At 38.4% G+C, this 19,011-nt stretch overlaps 1 protein-coding gene across 1 annotated transcript in view; it reads right to left on the bottom strand.

The window, feature by feature from the left end:
- Positions 1–306: 306 nt before the first annotated feature.
- Positions 307–19,011, bottom strand: part of gabrg3 (gamma-aminobutyric acid type A receptor subunit gamma3) — a 43,155-nt gene continuing 24,450 nt past the window's right edge. Inside the window, exons 5-9 of the mRNA XM_088005145.1 lie at positions 16,842–16,924; positions 12,360–12,497; positions 10,557–10,709; positions 4,412–4,611; positions 307–2,181 (exon numbers count right to left, since the gene is read on the bottom strand). Of these exons, the coding sequence (XP_087861271.1) occupies positions 1,900–2,181; positions 4,412–4,611; positions 10,557–10,709; positions 12,360–12,497; positions 16,842–16,924 (856 nt within the window). The 3' untranslated portion in view covers positions 307–1,899. The remainder of the gene's footprint in view (positions 2,182–4,411; positions 4,612–10,556; positions 10,710–12,359; positions 12,498–16,841; positions 16,925–19,011) is intronic.

Raw genomic sequence — 19,011 nt, 5'->3', positions numbered from 1 at the left:
CAGATAATGTATAATCCTATTAGATTTAACCTAATATGCTGAACAGATAACATAATTCCTTACTTATTTATTTCAGTGTGTGTGAGTGTCTGTGGATGTGTGTATGTTTGTGTTGCATGAGTTACAATTGGTATACAATGAAAACAGTGTGAGATTGTGAAATAGGAGGTTAAACAAGGTTTGAACTTTACAGTAAGGAGGTTTGCTTTTGTAAAAAAATAAATATTGAAGGTGGCTGTAAGTCACAAGTGTGTTTTTGTACTTCTTGGTCACATTTGATGAGAGGAACTGCATCGTATCAAACCATTTTCAGACTAAACATTTATTTAGGCAAGTTATCCTTAACCGAAACAGACTAAACTAAATAAATGATCCCTATAAGAAAACAAGCCAGAAAGAAACTGACATTACAAACCTAAATACAATGAAAACCTACATCAACACCTCACAGAATGAAATATGGAGTCGACACTAGCATGGCGTCCATCCATCTGCCTTAAATTAACACGTTTAAAACCAATATACCTTAAAAATCTTAACCTTTAACCTTTAAGAAACAAACCAACAAACAGAGCTACTAACATGGATTATAATCGAGAGTAAAAATGGCAGAAGGTGTCATTCATCGTTGTAATAATGTAAAAAATTTTTTTTTACAAAATTTAAAACTTGACATAACTGCTTGTGCGTAAATAGAAAAGCAACAATTATTTATACTTCTGCTGAAGTACTTATAATTATGAGTATAGTTTATAGAATAAACACCCAATAAATATATCAAGTCTAACAAATGAGGTGCTAAAGTTGGAACGCCGAGCGGATCATATGGTGTTGGGTGTTTTTCAAGTCCAGAAATATTTCTAAGCGGTCGAGTTTGTCTTACTTTGTGAAGGCAGAGGCAAAATGGTAGCAGCCTTCGTTCAACCAGCTGCAGTGTGCAGTAACAGGTGGGGGAGGGGACAAGCTGCATTTTTCTATGATGCACACAGTCAGAGAAAACATACATTACTCTGGAACTTTGTCTGGCATATTATTAAACCTTTAAGTCCTAAACGGAGCGCCAGTGATCCAGCCAAACCTGTAGTACCTTAACTCTGCCACACGTAGCACTATCTGACAAAATTCCAACTTTTGCTTCTGAAAGGGGAGACGTTGCGCTTTCCAGCCAATATCGGGTTACTACAGTAATTGTTTAAGTCACAGGACATTTAAAGAACTGCATAGAATTAAAATAAGTAAAAAAAAATATCCAGGTGGACATTTTAAATTTAGAAGTAAAAGGTTTTAAAAGGACTGCAAACCAAATATAACTGCAAAAATGTAAAACCTTGATACGAGTAACACCTCATAGCTAGTCCCATCAAATAGCTGAAAGTAACAGTGAAAGTATTTCAATAATAAGTGTGTTTATTGTACCACGTGGCTACTTCATAAACTTATTGATAATCAGTCAAAGCCAGGCTCTCCCGATCTACTCTATAAATGATAACTCCCTGATTATTGTTACGGATGGTATCTACCCCTCCAAAGGAAGGCACTAGGAACGGTTTGTGTGTCCTTGGATTTTCATCGGCTCGACTCGACCGACGGCTGGAGAACAGTATTCCTACAGCACAGAGACGTCTACCTGCCTGAGCAGGCTGGGGTCCCGCTGTGCGGCTCGCTGCCCGTTTGTCCTCACAGTCCTTTCTGAGTCGACACAGCACACACAGGGGAAACTCTGCTGTGCTGGATCATCACGCCTAATGTCTCCACAGAAGAAACCTCCACCTGCAGAAACAGGCTGGATGTTGCTCTCTTATCCAGGTAGCTCCTTCTGAACAGCTTATTTGCTGTCGTAGTTCCTTACATCACCACTAAAACCCATTACTTTCTGACTTTTCTGCCGAGTGTGTTGTACTAAAGGTAGAGATATCCGACCCAGTACACAATGTTGAACAGCAAGAAGGACGTGGGGAAAAACACACGCGAGTACGCGTCCAGTTCCAGTAGGTCTATGTGGACTCTTCCTCTTCGCCAGGCGCCTCCTTTACATTCTTCAAAGCAGCAAAAGAAGCTCTGGCAGTCTTTCCCGTCTAGACACTCGTAGACGCAGGCGTCCTCGAACTCCTGCCAGTACATGGCGTTGTTTAGAGCGATGACAGTGTGCGGAGGAGGTCTCACATCCAGCAAAGAGAAATTCTGAAACACAAGATGTTGTAAAATTAGATTGAATGTTTCGCAGCTAAAAAAAAATACATTGAATTTCCAGGGAAATGGACAGTTCTGTTATTCGCAGTGCCTACTCCCCTCCCCGCCCAGCTAACACTGGACCAACTCTCCATACAGTGGGTACTGAGGTTTGTTAAGTCTGTAGAGTTTCATCTTGGTCAGGACCGTCACATGGTTGTCATGGAGGTCCAGCGGACCTGGAGGTTATAGCTGATCTCAATCTTTAATTTTAGTGCAACAGAATACCAAACCAGACCAACCATGACCAATGAATGACAGACTGCTTAAAAACTGCAAGGTTTCCCCCTGAAAACTTGCCAAGCGTCGGCCAGCTGTGTTTTTGAGTTAAAAAATGTTTAAAGTTGACAGGAAACATGAAAATATCACTTGATAATTAAGCGTCCTTAAAATATTGGATGATTAATACCTGAACAAAGAGTCTTAAAAATTGCAAAAAAACAACAACAAAAAAACCCAAACTTAAATAAGCAATGCTTAGCCTGGTGGGGGCACAAGTAAAGCCTGGTGGCCCACCAGGCTTATAATACACAGAGGGAAACCCTGAGACGGGTAGAACTAAAATCGGAGAAACCATTTCTGGGAATGCACAACTGCAGAATGATGAGCAAAACAAGAATATTTACATTAAATGAACAACAAACGAAAAAATACATTATTTACAAATCAGGACAGACGGAGCATATTTTAATTTAATCCCTTTAGTTACTCAAAACGTAACAACAAAAAAGTACCCAAATTTTGAAGCACACCTGCTGTGGTGCAGTCTCACAACTAATAAAAACTGAATAGCACTGAATTCTTAGAAAAGCTTCAAGCAACCGAGACAAATTTTTTGCAATTCATTAATTTAATCTGAGATTATATTTTATGCCCACTTTACCTGTAATCTTGCTTCAGAGAGAAACATCTGTAATTTGGAGTTGCATTTTATCTTGACAGAATAATAACACAATTCTGCAGCTTCAAGAATTGACATTTGTTTACTCTTGTTGGAAAAACTCAATGCTGACTGTATGCTCCGGTCTGTAGTGAATCCCCAAAGGACGAGTCCTTACGGTCTGGACACCGACACGATGATAAATCACTACATGCACTAATGGCATGAAGCGGTACGGCGTAGACCTTGTGTCTCCTAAGTGGGCGAGGTTTCATTGTTGTAAAAGTGGGGCTGTCTGGGTGGATGACGGAGGAATTTGTGCTGTGTGATGTTATAGGTGGAAGTCTGAGGTAAAAAATAAATGTCTAAATGAAATTTACGTTCTACTGGGAATATAGATTCATGTTCCCCTTTGCTTTAGATGTTCTCATCTTTGCAGAAATATAGACTGAATGAATTGGCTCTGAATTAATTGAGCTTAATGACAGCATGACAAATGATTATTTGTTACATTAAATTATAAACCAAAGACTTGCTGCTGATCCAAAAACGAATGTTGAATGTTTCTATTTCAACTTTCAATCTTTCATTACCTAATACATCAATTTATCCAATCATTGAATATTTATTTATTCATCATATTTTTTTGTAGAAATCAATTTTCACTTTGACAGTTTTACGTCATTTCCCTTTTCCCGATGGTTTTGTCGAGTTAATCTCAATAACTCAAACGACATGAATTTGAAGGATAGAATCAAACTCAACATAAACACCAAGCATATCACGATCTCGAAAAAACAAACTTTGGTTTTTTATTATCTCGAGAAAATCGTCGGGAAATTAACTCAACAAAACCGTTGGGAAAAAGTGTGAGGAGAACATACTTTTTCAGCTTCTGTATTAAAGGGGATTTAGTTTAGTTTTTTTTGTTTTTGTTTTTGTCCTTAAAGCCAAATTTTGTTGATTGATTTTAAAAGCAATACAAAGATAGCACATCCAAGGGGGTTAGTGCTTTTTATAGACACTGTAGATCTTTGATATAATGAAATAAATTAATTTTTGTTTCAGCTCGGCGAATGGCTCCACCTAAGGAGAGGAGCCCTAACATTTGGGGCTTCAGTTATGCTGTAATTCTATTTTATATATATAAATCCCACTGTTGGGCTGTAACACCCACAACCTCTGGGGAGTCAAATTAAAGGGCGGATGCCTAAGTCACAAAGTCGTTTTAATCCTAGTTGGAAACCACAGAGTAAAAGCTTGACTGACACACATAGAGAATCTCGCTCAGGCCGAACGCACCAGCCTTTTAGGTTCCATGTAGCTCGGCCTTCGAATGCTGTATGAGTAGTAATTTAGAGTTGCGTACTCCATCAAGGCAGCAAAGACAAACAGGAAGCAAACGGTGACGAAAAGGTCCATGGCGGTGATGTAAGACACTCTGGGTAACGACGTCCTGGCCACACTACTCAGAGTGGTCATGGTGAGGACTGTGGTGATCCCTGAGAGAGCAAAAAGGAAAGAAATGCATTCAGTTGGAGCAAAATAACCTTTTTTTTTTTTTTTTAAATTGAACAAAATCACAGTCCAAAGAGCTGAGTACCTTTTAAATGTACACCTTTTCAGATCGATCTGAGTTTCCGGCTGCGGTTATGATTAAAGAGCTGAAAACTGAAAGCCTTATAAACCTCGATAAGCTCGTATCGACGTACTTAATGAGAACGATTTTTAGTTTCTTATATTCAAGTTTTTCCCTTCAAGAGTTTTAACGCCAGTCAGGATGGGAAAAAATAAAACATCTGTTACTGTTTCACTGGCGTTCCCACGGTAACCATCTGGCATCTCGTACTTTTCCGTTATCCCTGGGCTGCCGCTGTGATTGCCCTCATCCTCCTTTCTGCGGCAAACATTTCAAGGTGTTGCCATAGCAGCAGGTAAACACCTGAGGAGCGTCTATGTTGACTGATTCCTTACAGGAAATTAATCATTTTCCTCAGTAAACCTGCGGACCTTGGTCATTTTATGCATTCACTGTCTTCCTCCTGAATGAGCCATTGAAATTGATGAACATCCTTTAAAGAGATTAGGATTTCTTTCCCACCTACAATACTGTCAGAAGAGTTGTGATAAAAACTAAATACGACATCGATTTAATAGTTTAGCCAGTCAGTTAGAAGTCTGGACTTTGACTGGGTCGTGACAACGCCTCTGTTATTTTGTTTTCCAGGCACTGAGCGGACCGGAGACCGCTCCAGAAGCAGGAAGCGGACTGTAACGCAGGGCATTCTACGGAAGCGCATTGCTATCATGCAGTAAAAAAAAATTTTCGATCGCTATCTCGTTATAACGAGTTACGTATCTCGTTTTAACGAGTTACGTATCTCGTTTTAACGACTTACGTATCTCGTTATAACGAGTTACGTATCTCGTTTTAACGACTTACGTATCTCGTTTTAACGAGTTACGTATCTCGTTATAACGAGTTACGTATCTCGTTTTAACGACTTACGTATCTCGTTTTAACGACTTACGTATCTCGTTTTAACGACTTACGTATCTCGTTTTAACGAGTTACGTATCTCGTTATAACGAGATACGTAACTCGTTAAAACGAGATAATTTTAGGTCCAGGAAGTGGCGGTATTATGCTAGGCTAGTACAGTGACTAACATGAATTGGTCAGGTTTCCCTTCATGTTTGGTCTACAACATGTAGAGATACGGATGCTGCTTTGCACTGTGGTTAAAACCATTAACAGCATGCCTACTCTGACAAGATCCTAAACAGAACGGGACTGCACAGAAGGAGACGTTAGTCCGGTCCTCTAGCTGTGGCGGCGTTCCTGACTGGATCGAAGCTGAAGTTGGCTTTCGATTGTAGCTTCTGATTCGGGAAATGGCTAAAGGGAGATTATAACGGAGGCTCAGATGTATTTGATGAACATTTTCTGGTCAGATTTTTTTATTAGAACAGTACACTTGCTGAACAACGGCAACGGCTGTTCGTAACCAAGCAACCGAAATCAACAGAAGGCTAGGTAGTGGCAAAAGACAAAACTAGATCCTGTTAAGCATTCTTCAAAATAAAAGACTTCCTCTCTCCAAAATAAATCATACACAAAGCTTTGAATTTAATTATTTTTCACGTCACCTTTTGGAATTGTGTACAATCAAGTTAAATTCGGTGAATAATAATTATCATGTAAATTATACTTAACATATGACTTGACATATGACTGTAAATAAGTAACTGGAAATTATATTTAACATATAAATGTTAAGAAATCATTTGTTATGCTTTAAAAATGAACATACATCGACACTTCAAATCTGGAGTAGATTATTCTAATCTACGCTAATGGCAGAATATTTCAAACCTAGTTTGTGATTTGTGAAATCTTTATCTGAATTGAAACCTCAGTAATGAGAGATTTAAAAATATTTTTGCATCTGGAGTGCATTAGAAATAAACTCCTATCACATTTACAATATTTGTTATTATTTTAACCTTCTGTTTTCTTTCACTTTTTTGTCCTAGAGCACCTGCCTTTTTGTGTGGCTTACAAGGATCCATCAGCTGGGATAATAATGCCAACAACTTTTCAGATTCCGATTTATAGTGATGCAACGTAGCATCAGAGATGAATAATCTATTCCAGGTCGGAAATGTCTAAGTATGTTAGCTTTAAAAGTTTAATAGTTAAAGATGCTACCCATCTCCTTAATTGGTCACATCAATATTATAAAAATTACAATATTGCCAAAATTCTTATATGTTTTCCAATCAGTTTCAATTTCCTCACTCCCCTTCTTTTTAAGGAGCTAAATATAACTTTTTCCAACTTCACTTAAATGGTAAACGCCCAATAATGAAACTGTTTCTCTTATATCTGCCATATGACAGAGGGTGTTAACAATTATCAAACCTATTATGTTATTTCAACCCAGATCGGGGCAGCAATGTTTTACTTTACTGCCAGACAGCCCCCAGCATGGGTTACTATTGTATCCCACTTGATCTCTATTGCTATAGACTTGTACATGTACTCATCAGGCAGGAAAAGGTTAATTAAGCAAACAAAATACCCATTTCTGAAAAATACAATGATGATCTGGCTAAAAACATTTGATTATTTGGGAGAAATGCAACAACTATCCGATATAATGTTCATCCATGTAGAGCAGGATTTAAACTGCTAAGGATATAGCTAAAGTGTCTGATCTTTTTCCTGGGAAGGTATTTATGTAACTTGAAGAAATTAAAAACAAACATGATATTCCTACAAAATATTTCTATAACTATCTTCAAGTTCAGAGTTTTATTTTATCAAAGCAACACAATAATCTTTATCTACCCTCTTTGTCTTCATTAGAAGATATTATTGTAAGTCACCTATATGGTAAAGGAGAGGTGTCTCTTCTTTGCTCCTTGTTTGTCGACAAATATTAAAAATCTTTGACCAATATTTGACAAATATTATAATTTATTTATTTTATTTTATTTTTTTATTTTATCAGGTAAACCCCGTTGAGATACACATCTTATCTTATTTTCAAGAGGGACCAGGGTAGAAGTCTGCAACACACAGCAACCTGGTTACAAAATAAAATTAATGCATATGCAGAAGTGTAAAACAGTAGAAAAGAATTTAAAAACAGTGACACTGTTTAATAGAATCTCGTCTGTTTTTAAAAATCGCTCGAAATAATTCCAGTGGAACCAGTTTTGACATCTTTATTTCAGACTGGAGCTGATTCCAGGCTGTAGGAGCCATCACACTAAAGCTTGCTTCCCTTTTTCAGTTTGGAAACGTGGAACATGCAAAAGAAAAATATTGTAAAAACGTAAAGAATGGGAATTAACAGATCTATGTTAAAGAAAGTTTAAGTATGCTGGAGCCAAGCCGAGTAGAGATTTATGAATCAGGATCATTAGGTGATTGTTTCTCAAGACGCTTAAAGGAGGCCATTCAGCTTTTGCTGATTTATGATTTATTTTGGAGAGAGGAAGTCTTTTATTTTGAAGAATGCTTAACAGGATCTAGTTTTGTCTTTTGCCACTACCTAGCCTTCTGTTGATTTCGGTTGCTTGGTTACGAACAGCCGTTGCCGTTGTTCAGCAAGTGTACTGTTCTAATAAAAAATCTGACCAGAAAATGTTCATCAAATACATCTGAGCCTCCGTTATAATCTCCCTTTAGCCATTTCCCGAATCAGAAGCTACAATCGAAAGCCAACTTCAGCTTCGATCCAGTCAGGAGCGCCGCCACAGCTAGAGGACCGGACTAACGTCTCCTTCTGTGCAGTCCCGTTCTGTTTAGGATCTTGTCAGAGTAGGCATGCTGTTAATGGTTTTAACCACAGTGCAAAGCAGCATCCGTATCTCTACATGTTGTAGACCAAACATGAAGGGAAACCTGACCAATTCATGTTAGTCACTGTACTAGCCTAGCATAATACCGCCACTTCCTGGACCTAAAATTATCTCGTTTTAACGAGTTACGTATCTCGTTATAACGAGATACGTAACTCGTTAAAACGAGATACGTAAGTCGTTAAAACGAGATACGTAAGTCGTTATAACGAGATACGTAAGTCGTTAAAACGAGATACGTAACTCGTTATAACGAGATACGTAAGTCGTTAAAACGAGATACGTAACTCGTTATAACGAGATACGTAACTCGTTAAAACGAGATACGTAAGTCGTTAAAACGAGATACGTAACTCGTTATAACGAGATACGTAAGTCGTTAAAACGAGATACGTAACTCGTTATAACGAGATAGCGATCGAAAAAATTTTTTTACTGCATGATAGCAATGCGCTTCCGTAGCATTCTGGGCAAATACAACCAAAACAAACGCTAAGACTCTAGTGCTAGCGGGAAAAAAGATGAAAGAGAAATCCTTACAAACACTAAAACCTGGTTAGAATTTGTAAAGAGGGAGGTTGCGCTCATGTCTTCTTCAGAGGTTTCCGTGTCGTTACAATCAGGCATCCCTACTGCAGCGCCACCACAGGCGAGGAGGTGGAACAGGTTTCTCTATTCTTGTGGATTATTTCACACACAGTGAAACACAGTAGCTGAAAATGTAGCAACTTCGTCCCCAACTGAACTGAATTTACCAGAATATTTTATAAAACGACGTTAGAGGCAACTTCTCACACCTGAGCTGGTACGCCAAACTTGAGATTTTCTCCTGGCAACTCTTCTAAGCAAACGGTGATATTTCAGTCTTTATCTGATGTAGACGTCAGAAACTTAAACGTTTATCATGCAAACTAAGTTCTATAGCGTCAGAGATGGAGCTCCTCCAGACATACACAGTCTGATCTGCGGGGAATTTACCAAAAAGATTGCCAGCCAGCTATCTTAAATGTTTTCCACTTAAATATTTCCTCAGCGTCCAACGATAGACATCAAATAGATTGAAGAATGTCTTATAACCCTTCCAGGATTGATGGGCAGCAACAATTTCTTCTCCAAGCCGTTTTGCTAATGTTTTTCCTGCTGGCATTTTGTCAACACACACCTGTACGCTGCAGAAACTCCTGCTGGTATGGAGTCGGTCACACTTGTTGATGATTATTTAATTGAGTGCATCCAATTAGCAGCACCTGGATGCTAATTTGTCTCTTATATCCCAGGATGGCACCAAGGTTTCCCCTTCATTTTTTCCCAGTTTTCCCAGTGTAATATAATGATGGAACCACAGCATCGAGGCAAAACACAACATACAGACGCTGGTACTGGCTAATGGAGCAAACAACAGAGATCAAATTCAATTCAATACTTTAACGATCCCAAACGGAAACTAAATGTTGTTGTAGCTCATGTTAATCCAAACTCTTCAAAGCGTTATTGCAGATGGTGATGGCTGCTGGCAGGACCGAGCTCTTGTATTATGTATTATCTTGTATTATGATCGTAATAAATACGATCACACATAAACTCATCTTTTGAAAACACACTGAAAAAAGCAAAACAGACGATTCATCTTAACTATATTGTGTTAACTGGTCACGAGTAATCAAATTAAAAAGTACTTTTATTATTTCATTTAGGTTGTTATGTTAAACAAACGTAAATAAAGTAACTTTGACAAACTTACTTTGATTTGATTTTATGACAGAAATTAACTTTTTTTTTTAATTGGAGCTCCATTTCCTTTTCTCAGTGCAGTTGCAGATGAGCGTAGAAATTAATTATATGATTAATAAAGTCAATAGTGAAGAAAAGTAAAATCATTTACCTTTATAAGTGCCAGTGGTCTGCACAACAACAGAAAGAGCATGCACAGAAATAAAAACGGCACAACACGACAGAAGCAGCGCTAGAAAAAAACAAATTAATTGGAAAAAGGTAAAGTGATATGAGATGATGAGTAAAATGCTAATCAACAAAATGTAGAAATTTTGCAATTATGTTCTGAAATATAAATGACCTAGAGCTGTTCTGGCCGGAGTGGCGTCCTTTTTGATCCAGAAGGAAACCCAGGAGAGAACCACGGTGAGGATGCAGGGGATGTAGGTCTGGATGGTGAAGTAGCCCATCCTTCTGCTCAGGTCAAAGTACACCGTCATCACCACGTAGTCACCTGTGGTTACAAATATTATGGCAATTACCAAAAACGTAAAAAAAAAAGGAGCAAATTACACACGCTGAAAGTCGAGCAGTAGAGTTGAGTACTGAGTCGCATCAGGAAAACCTTCCCTGTAACAAACCAAACACAGATTTTCTTACTGTTTGTGTTAATCCAAACCATTTATATGAATCTTGTCATTTCCGTTCCACATGCTGCTGCTGCAGCTTCCAGACGTGTCGTTCTGGTTGTGCAGATTGCTTGTTTTTCCTAATGGAAAACGTGAGCAGTGTCCAGCGCTGCGTCCAGAAATGCGGCGCCCTAATAGAAAAGCATGTTGCGCCCAGTGTGTTGATCCACTGTGAACGCCAAAACACCACAGAGCAGATTAAGACACGAGGATCCTGCAGAGTCACCGGATCAGAGCTGTGTCTTGAGAAAGAAATAAGCTCAGCAACAGGAAACAAAAGGGAATTTTGATGTGTGTTACTAATTATGCGCTCCTGTTCGAAATATGAATGTTTTTTTTCAAGGATGTGTCCACTATCCACATCCTTTTCAGATTATTTTTAACTTTTTACATTTAAGCCCTCTAGTGGTCAAATAATCGTCAGGCTGGTTTAACTTGTGAACAAATTCCATAAACTACAGAGTTAAATGTAAAGAAAGGAGATGCCAGGTCGTTGTTTCCCTCCGGCATCGGGGTCTTTCTGCACAGAAACCAAAACTAAAGACTAAAAAAGTGCGACAGGTGAATGACAGTAAATGTGTGGTCAGAAGGTTTTGGATCAGGGTTTTACAGAGCCGTCATTTAAATCTTTAAACTGTTAAGAAAGGGATTCAGAGGGAAATAAAATATGCACAACACTTCAAGATTAGTGTGAAAATAAAATGAGAGGAAATTTCAGATAGTCTGAACACAGAATTATGTCTAGCAAGAGATGGCTCTATTTTAGCATGCTTAAAAAAACCTTACTGCATCTTTGCTAAAGTCTTATTTTCATATGTTACTTCTTGTCTGTTTTTCTTCTCGAGTCGTATGTACATAATTTTTCTTCTTTGTCTTTTTGTCAACAACATAAACAATACTCTACAATGGCAAAGGAGCAAATGAAAATCAAACAATAACTAAAAGCACATCATGGTTCATGTCATTCAGGGTCAGACAGAAATAAACTTGATGCAGCCACTTTCTAATTTAGTTAACTTTAAAGTATTTACACATGAATGGAAGTCTACTGAGAAACCACTGAATTATCTGCAGCGTTAGATTAAATGTGAAGCTCAAAATTTCATCACTACGTTCAAACTTGTTTTATTCTCGTCTCTTCCAAACCAAGAAGAGAAAAACAGCGGCGACATGAACATTTTATAGTCTGACCATTTTTATGCAGTTCTTTAGACACCAATAGTTTTTTGTTAAAAGGTGAATATTGTGCAAAATTTTTAAATTAAGCTCTTTTCATTTTATTTGACATACAGTTCTGAAAGTGAACCATTCATGCTAGTCTTATCTCCTTCATATATTTGGTTTACATCTACCCATATGCACACATTTCTGCTCATAAATCTTTACAACTTGAAGGAGCGTTTTGGTTTTCAGACGGAACCGTCGTCTCATGCGTGTCCACAAAACGACTCCAGGTCGTAAGCGTCGGCCTTTACCCGCCGTCGTCTTTATGACGTCCGTTGTGTTTCTGAGGCCCATGAAGTCGAACTGGTACAGACGCCAGGACTTCTGGTCGGCCGCCTCCACTGAGTTCTTCCTCCACTTGTAAATCATCTCGTCTTGCGAGTATCCGTCTGGAATTACACAGAATTGCACATCCTAATGATCGATCCCCCACAAACACACACACGCACACACGCACACACACACACAAAGACAGAACTGGGGCCACCCAGAGCTACATTTGTCTTGAGCTGGAGGCTGGCTTAATGAAAAGCCCAGCCTGGAATGAAGACAACAAGGAGAAGAAAAGTGAGTTAAATGAAAGCTTTGGCTCAGTAACGTGGCGAGTCGGTGTTGGTCTTGTTGTGGGGCTTAAACTTTGCACAACGCGAACCGAGCCTTGGGAGGGTTTTTACAATCAGTCATTGCAAGTTAATGTTGGGGTTTCTTTGCCAAACTACTACTGGAGATATTATCATCTCCAATAGAATCACTGACTGAATTATAATCCTGCTTGATAGTGATTTAACGTAATCAATTTTAAATAAACAATGTGAATTGTTGGGAAAATGGTCCTCTAATTGGTCATAATTCATCAGCTAATCCCCATTTAACGCCAGTTATTTGATTAAATCAAACACAACCTCATCGCTACACTCACTGCATGATTGGTTTGGATATTCAGCAGGTCATTTGCATAATGATCGGTTCATGAGAATACTCCTGATTTATAAGTCAAAAAAATTCAGACGACGTAATCATCAGGACCAATCGTCACGTTCACACGTCTCGTCTCGTCTGATTGTACCTCTCTGGAATCAAAGAGAGTTGACAAGACGATCACAGTCCCTTCAGAGGGCGCCTCGTTCTCCTCAAACTGGGTCAAACACAGAAAACACACTCTACTCTGCACTAGCACTCAAAGGTGAACACACACCTGTTAAAAATTACAGGCTTTTAAGATTGATGAAATGTTCACCCGCATATATTATTTCAAACCTTTTTCCTCCAGTAATGCAGATATATCTTAAAGTGAACAACAACAAAAATCTATGAGAGGGAAGAAATCTAAAAAACCCCAAAAGAGCTGCTTTGATAAAATGTGCAAAAATGAACACTTTGAAAACCCAGATTTATTCTTAATCAGTTTTAATCTGCCATCAAATTTACTGGATGCAATTCATTTGTCATAGACTTCAGTGGGATCATTGAGACCATGTCTTACTGTGCGTTCACACCAAGCGCGTTCTGAGCGTCAAGAGCGTCCAGCGGAAAACAACGGCTAAAGCTCACGCGCCCTTCACATGACCTTTGAACCTAAGCCAGACGCGCGAAACGCTCGGCGTAGAGCAAAACGTCAAGCGTCTGCATTCAAAGTGAAAAGGAATCGAACTGGAAGCGTCGGATGCGTTTGGCGTGAACGCACCATTACAGTGAGGATCAAAATCCATTACTTATTTATACTGTGGCTCAACATATAGGCAGTCATCTGTAATTGGAGAAAATATGGGACAATAGTGACATTTCAAAGAACCACTGAAATGCAGCCTGGCAGCAACAAGTAAACAAAAAGGCCTGAAATCATTCACCGATCTGAGAAACTCAAGAACAGATGAGAAACAAAGTCACTGACATCTATCAGCTTTGACAGTTAAAAAACCATCTCAAGCTCAATTCAAGAGTTTTATCCCTTTAAATATTTGTCAAAAATACACAACAGGGGCATCTGTAAACCATTTATTTTTATTAATAAAAACTTTGCTGAGATTAGGTATCAATTTAGAAAAGTAGCTTTTATAGTATCCCTACTTGGAGCAGCCTTTGCTTTAGATGTGATTTTTAAACACGTCTTCGTCTCTTTTGTCTCTCCACATTAACATGAAGTATCTGTGTGGCGTCCTGATTGTTCCAGAGCCCGACAGGTACGGCGGCTCCAAAAATAAATAAAACTTTTTCCAAACGAGAAGAGAGACATCACCATGGAAACGTGTGGACTGATCTTCGGGTAAGGAAATGCGTCTAATGGATCTCAGCGGGATGTTTCCACAGACGAGGCAGTCCAGCAAGTACGTTTTAAGCCCTAATAGGCTTCATGGGGCGCAATCACACCGAATGGCTCTCTGATGCCACAAGATGACACATTATCCACACCTCACGCCTCATTTTCAGCCCCGCGCTCCTTTCTTCAAAGCAGCGCTGAGATCGCCGTCAGATGGACGGGAGAGCCTTTAAGAAGCTGAGCAGCAAAACACAGGAAGTAAACAATCATGTCACAGAAGGCGACAGCGGTGGACGGAGAATGAGACGCAATCACAGAGCACACAGTAAGGACACTGCATCAAAGTCTGGGGTTTTATGACACATTTAAATGTGGATATTTAATTATTTCTGAGAAATTTAGGTGATATAAATAAATATTAAGAACTTAAGGGATTTTTTTAGAATTACATTTTGTATTCTTATAAAAAAGAAAAAAAGTAAATCTTCAGACAAGCGAAAGGATAAAAAAAATAAATAAATAAATTCCAAGTCTTTCTGTCCAAGCAAGTCCAGTCTGAAAGCAGAAAACAAGATGGTGAAAAATGTATCCAGAAAGCTCAAAGATTTCTTAGAGTTAGAGTTAGAAGATTCACTGCATTTTTTTGTAGCCATCAACAAGATCCAGGCATAATCCTGGCATAATCCATAAAATAATAATTTTACCGGCCTTTGTGTCCAAAATGGCTCGATTTAAATTGGTTGGTTTCCTGCCACAGATTCGGCTTTTCATCATGACCCATAAATTTTGAAAAAGGGGTTGAAAAGGCAATTCCAGAATTTTAATGTAGTCCTGCTTTATTCATTATGAACTCAGGGAAGCAACCAAATAGATGAACACTACCAATCCTGATTATATATTATGTACCGGTGTGTGTGTGTGTTTATATATATATATATATATATATATATATATATATATATATATATATATACATATATATATATATATATATATATATATATATATATATATATATATGTATATATATATATATATATATATATATTTGTGTGTGTGTATAATGGTCAAAATGATGCATACACACAATAAAATAAGATCAAATTCAATTCTGTTTTTGAAAACCATTAAAGTTGCTTGTTGTATTATTGTACTATAATATAATTCAGTGATACTGAATCTAAATCCACTTTGTGTTTAGTTAAATACATATTTCCTTTAGGGTTATAGATCAATAAATGCTATATGCTATATATGTTATCCGAGCATTCATAAAATCTCCCAGTGACGGCTTGCAGATAAAGCACCTCCTGTGCTGCTTTTGACAAATGAACAGTAGTGGCTGAGCGCAGCGTTTGGATCTCCATAGGGCTGGCAGCACAGAGATCCATCTTATTCTGCCAGGTGGGTGAAAGCATCTGTTCTCTGGAAGATTTAAAGGGGCGGTATTATGTCTTTTCCAGGCACATAGTGCTATTTTATAGAAAAATCAAGTAACAGTGGTTATAAAAAGGTTACATATTGAATATGACTTAAAAGAAATTTGACTTCCTAATTAAACACCTTGAAATCGGTGCCTTTGCTTCTTTAAAAGCTCCTTCTCTTTCTGAAACTCCGCCTTCTCCATGGCTCCTCTATTAGCCCTTTAATAACGTTTTTTTTTTTTTTTTTTACCCGTGTTGCTCTGTGAAGTAGCTCCTATAATGGACTCAGCAGATGCTCAGTTCCAGCAGGTGTTTGCTAATTGCTACTGGCTAGTCTGAAGGAGCTGAGTAAGGCCTGCTCTGTGAGGCAAAAGCTCAATAGCTGGGAAACGGTCGCTTCGAGGAGGAGTTTCGTCTTGAAAGCATCACAAGGTCCGATCAGGCGTTTTGTACAGCTGAATGGTTGCCATGGTAGATTTCTCAAACATCCATGAAATAATCAAGGCAACACTCCTGGTGTGTTTTTGATGAGGGAATGACATTATAACATGATGTAAAGCTAAAAAAAAAGTCAATTTCACAGAATACTGCTCCTTCAGAGAAGTGGGGACGATTTTTATGAAAGCCTGCTAGTTTGTATAGACACAACACATGCACACTTTCTGCTGTTTTTGTCACACAAAAAGTCATGTCAAGTATAGTGATATTTAGTTTAAAATAGTAAAATATCAAAGTTTAGAAAGAATATTGTCACCTCACTAAAATAATGGCCTTAGTCTTTTTTTTTTGCCAAAAGTTATTTTGGCAAAAAAAAAAAAAAAAAAAAGAAGTCACCAGGTCTTTCTTGTTCAAAGATGATTTAGACAACAACAACAACAAAAAAAAAACACTTTTTGCAAAAACTGATTTAAGCCATTATTATTTAAGCAATCTAGATATTGACATGCAGTCTGTATAACACACCGATGGTTTTAAAGTGTACTGAGTCCTTGCAGCTGTAAATTAAGACTTTAAAGATTTATTAAAGCGCCACCTAACGAGGTGTTACTCACAGCTGGAGAAGATGAGCGGGCACGAGTGTTCATCCATTGGAAAGTTGTGGAGCTGCAGCTGGCACTCAGCATTTATAGTTAACCTGAAAAAAAAACAACAACAGGGAAAGCAGAACCTCAGTTCATTAGAAACCTTTCTTGATAATGGCATAAAGACAAAACAAACAACAAAAATTTTGCATGAATAAACATGGGTGCCATGGTGGCCATTTAAGTCCATATTTATCCATTTTGCATTTTATACGGAAAAACTTCCAGAACATGTAAACCTTTGGTTAGAGTCATTTGTAACCCCAATCAAATAACCTTGGTTGAAAGACATTTTTTCTATCATTCATATTCCCTTAATTTTGAGTGAAACAAGGACACAAAATAAAACAATGGACAATAAAAATTATGGAAAACAATTTATAACAAAATGATAAAAACTGAGAATGCGTGGTGGCAACGAAGTGCAAACAATCATTGGCATGATTTGCTTCTAAAACAGACAGGAAGTATCAGACATCATTCTCTAAAAACACAGTTTGCGGCATAAAGTAACATAAAGCTAGCATGCTACTGACCTTCCATTACACTGGTCAGCAGCCAAAAAAATTCTCTGTCATGTTTCAGGGTCATTTTGATGTGCTGAATCCAAAAGTCACATTGGTTTTGGTCAATCAGGTTAACTTTCTGAGCTATGGAGCAACATGAGCATCAAAATGCATGACCTGTTCTCTCATCTGGATCGATTTCCTGAGGATCAATGAGTGATGAGCAGGAGGAGAGACTCCATCAGGACAGAAAGGAGACGGAGGATTTTACACAATGAAGACGTGATGTTCAGTTTACATGTACTTTCTCTTATCAGGGTTTATTGTTCCATTTACAGAAATCCAAGTTTGTAACATTTAAATACACTCTGTTAGAAAAAAAAATTTTTTCTCCTAAAACCTTTTTTTGGTTGAGAAGTATTAACAGAAATGAACTGATAATGTCACAAAAATGTAACCAATTTAGTCAGAAGATCAGATTTCTCTAAATCAGGTGAGACTGCATTTAGTCCAGATTGTCTGGACCTCCTTATGATCATGACAGCAGCCTGCCTCCTCTCACATCAAACACAACCAGAATCAGGCTGGACAACATGAAAGGAAGTAAGTAGATTCTCAAGCATGAGGCGTATTTCCCTGATGTGGCTTTCTCCACTTTGTTAGAAAGGATGCGGGATAAAAGCAGCAAATGTAAAGCCTAGGGAAGGACACATAGGAGTTGTTTAAAATAAGTTTCTTCTTCTACTTCTTTTTCTGCTTTTCCTTTCGGGGGTCGCCACAGCGAATCATCCGTCTCCATTTAGTCCCTTCCTCTGCATTCTTTACCCTCACACCATCTACCTTTATCTTCTCTTTCACTACATCTTCTTGCCTTCTCCAACCTCAGCATCCTTCTGCTGATGTAATCACAGTCTGTCCTCTGAACATGCCCAAACCATCTTACTCTGGCCTCTCTGACTTTATCTCCAAAACATTGGACATGAGCTGTCCCTCTGATGAACTCGTTCCCCAACCTTATCCGTTACATCCACGTCGCTCCCAAAGAGAACCTGAACGTCCTGAAATCTGCAGCCTCCGCTTATTTCTGCCTCTTGTCTCTGCCACCGTCTCTAAGTCAGACAACATCACTGGTCTCACGTCTGCAGTTTTATGCCAATTTAGCAACAGTAATTTGTCATTTGTCACCCGTACAACTTATCAGTGAAAACATCAGAAAAGCTTCCTGTTATGTTAGTGAAATCCTTCCTTTCAAAGAATAAATGTGTAAAATGTGTTCTCAGATCAATCAGGCTGAGGATGGATTCAGTTAGCATCAAAATACGTAAATTGCAATAAATGATCTGCTGGTGTTGTGTCAACCCTCCAGACCTCTCAGGTCTTCAGGTCTTCTGCTTCTGGTTCTGCACCCACAGAACCAGAAGCAGCATTCAGCTTCTATGCACCACAAATCTGGAACAAACTTCCAGAAAACTGGAAAACTGACCGAAAGGAGCGCCGATGACACAGCCAAATTTGCAGTACCATAATCCCACCACATGTTGAGCTATCTGAAAAATTCCAACGGTTTCTGAAAGGGGAGCCGTTGTGCTTTCCAGCTGAAATCGGGTTGCTACGGTAACTTCCCTCCCACCGCA

The sequence above is a fragment of the Poecilia mexicana genome, unplaced genomic scaffold (genome assembly GCF_051168715.1).
Source record: "Poecilia mexicana isolate PSO_F unplaced genomic scaffold, ASM5116871v1 scaffold_4, whole genome shotgun sequence".
NCBI classification, from domain to species: domain Eukaryota; kingdom Metazoa; phylum Chordata; class Actinopteri; order Cyprinodontiformes; family Poeciliidae; genus Poecilia; species Poecilia mexicana.
Note: the sequence above shows the minus strand (reverse complement) of the source record. Positions and strands in the feature narration are given on the sequence as shown.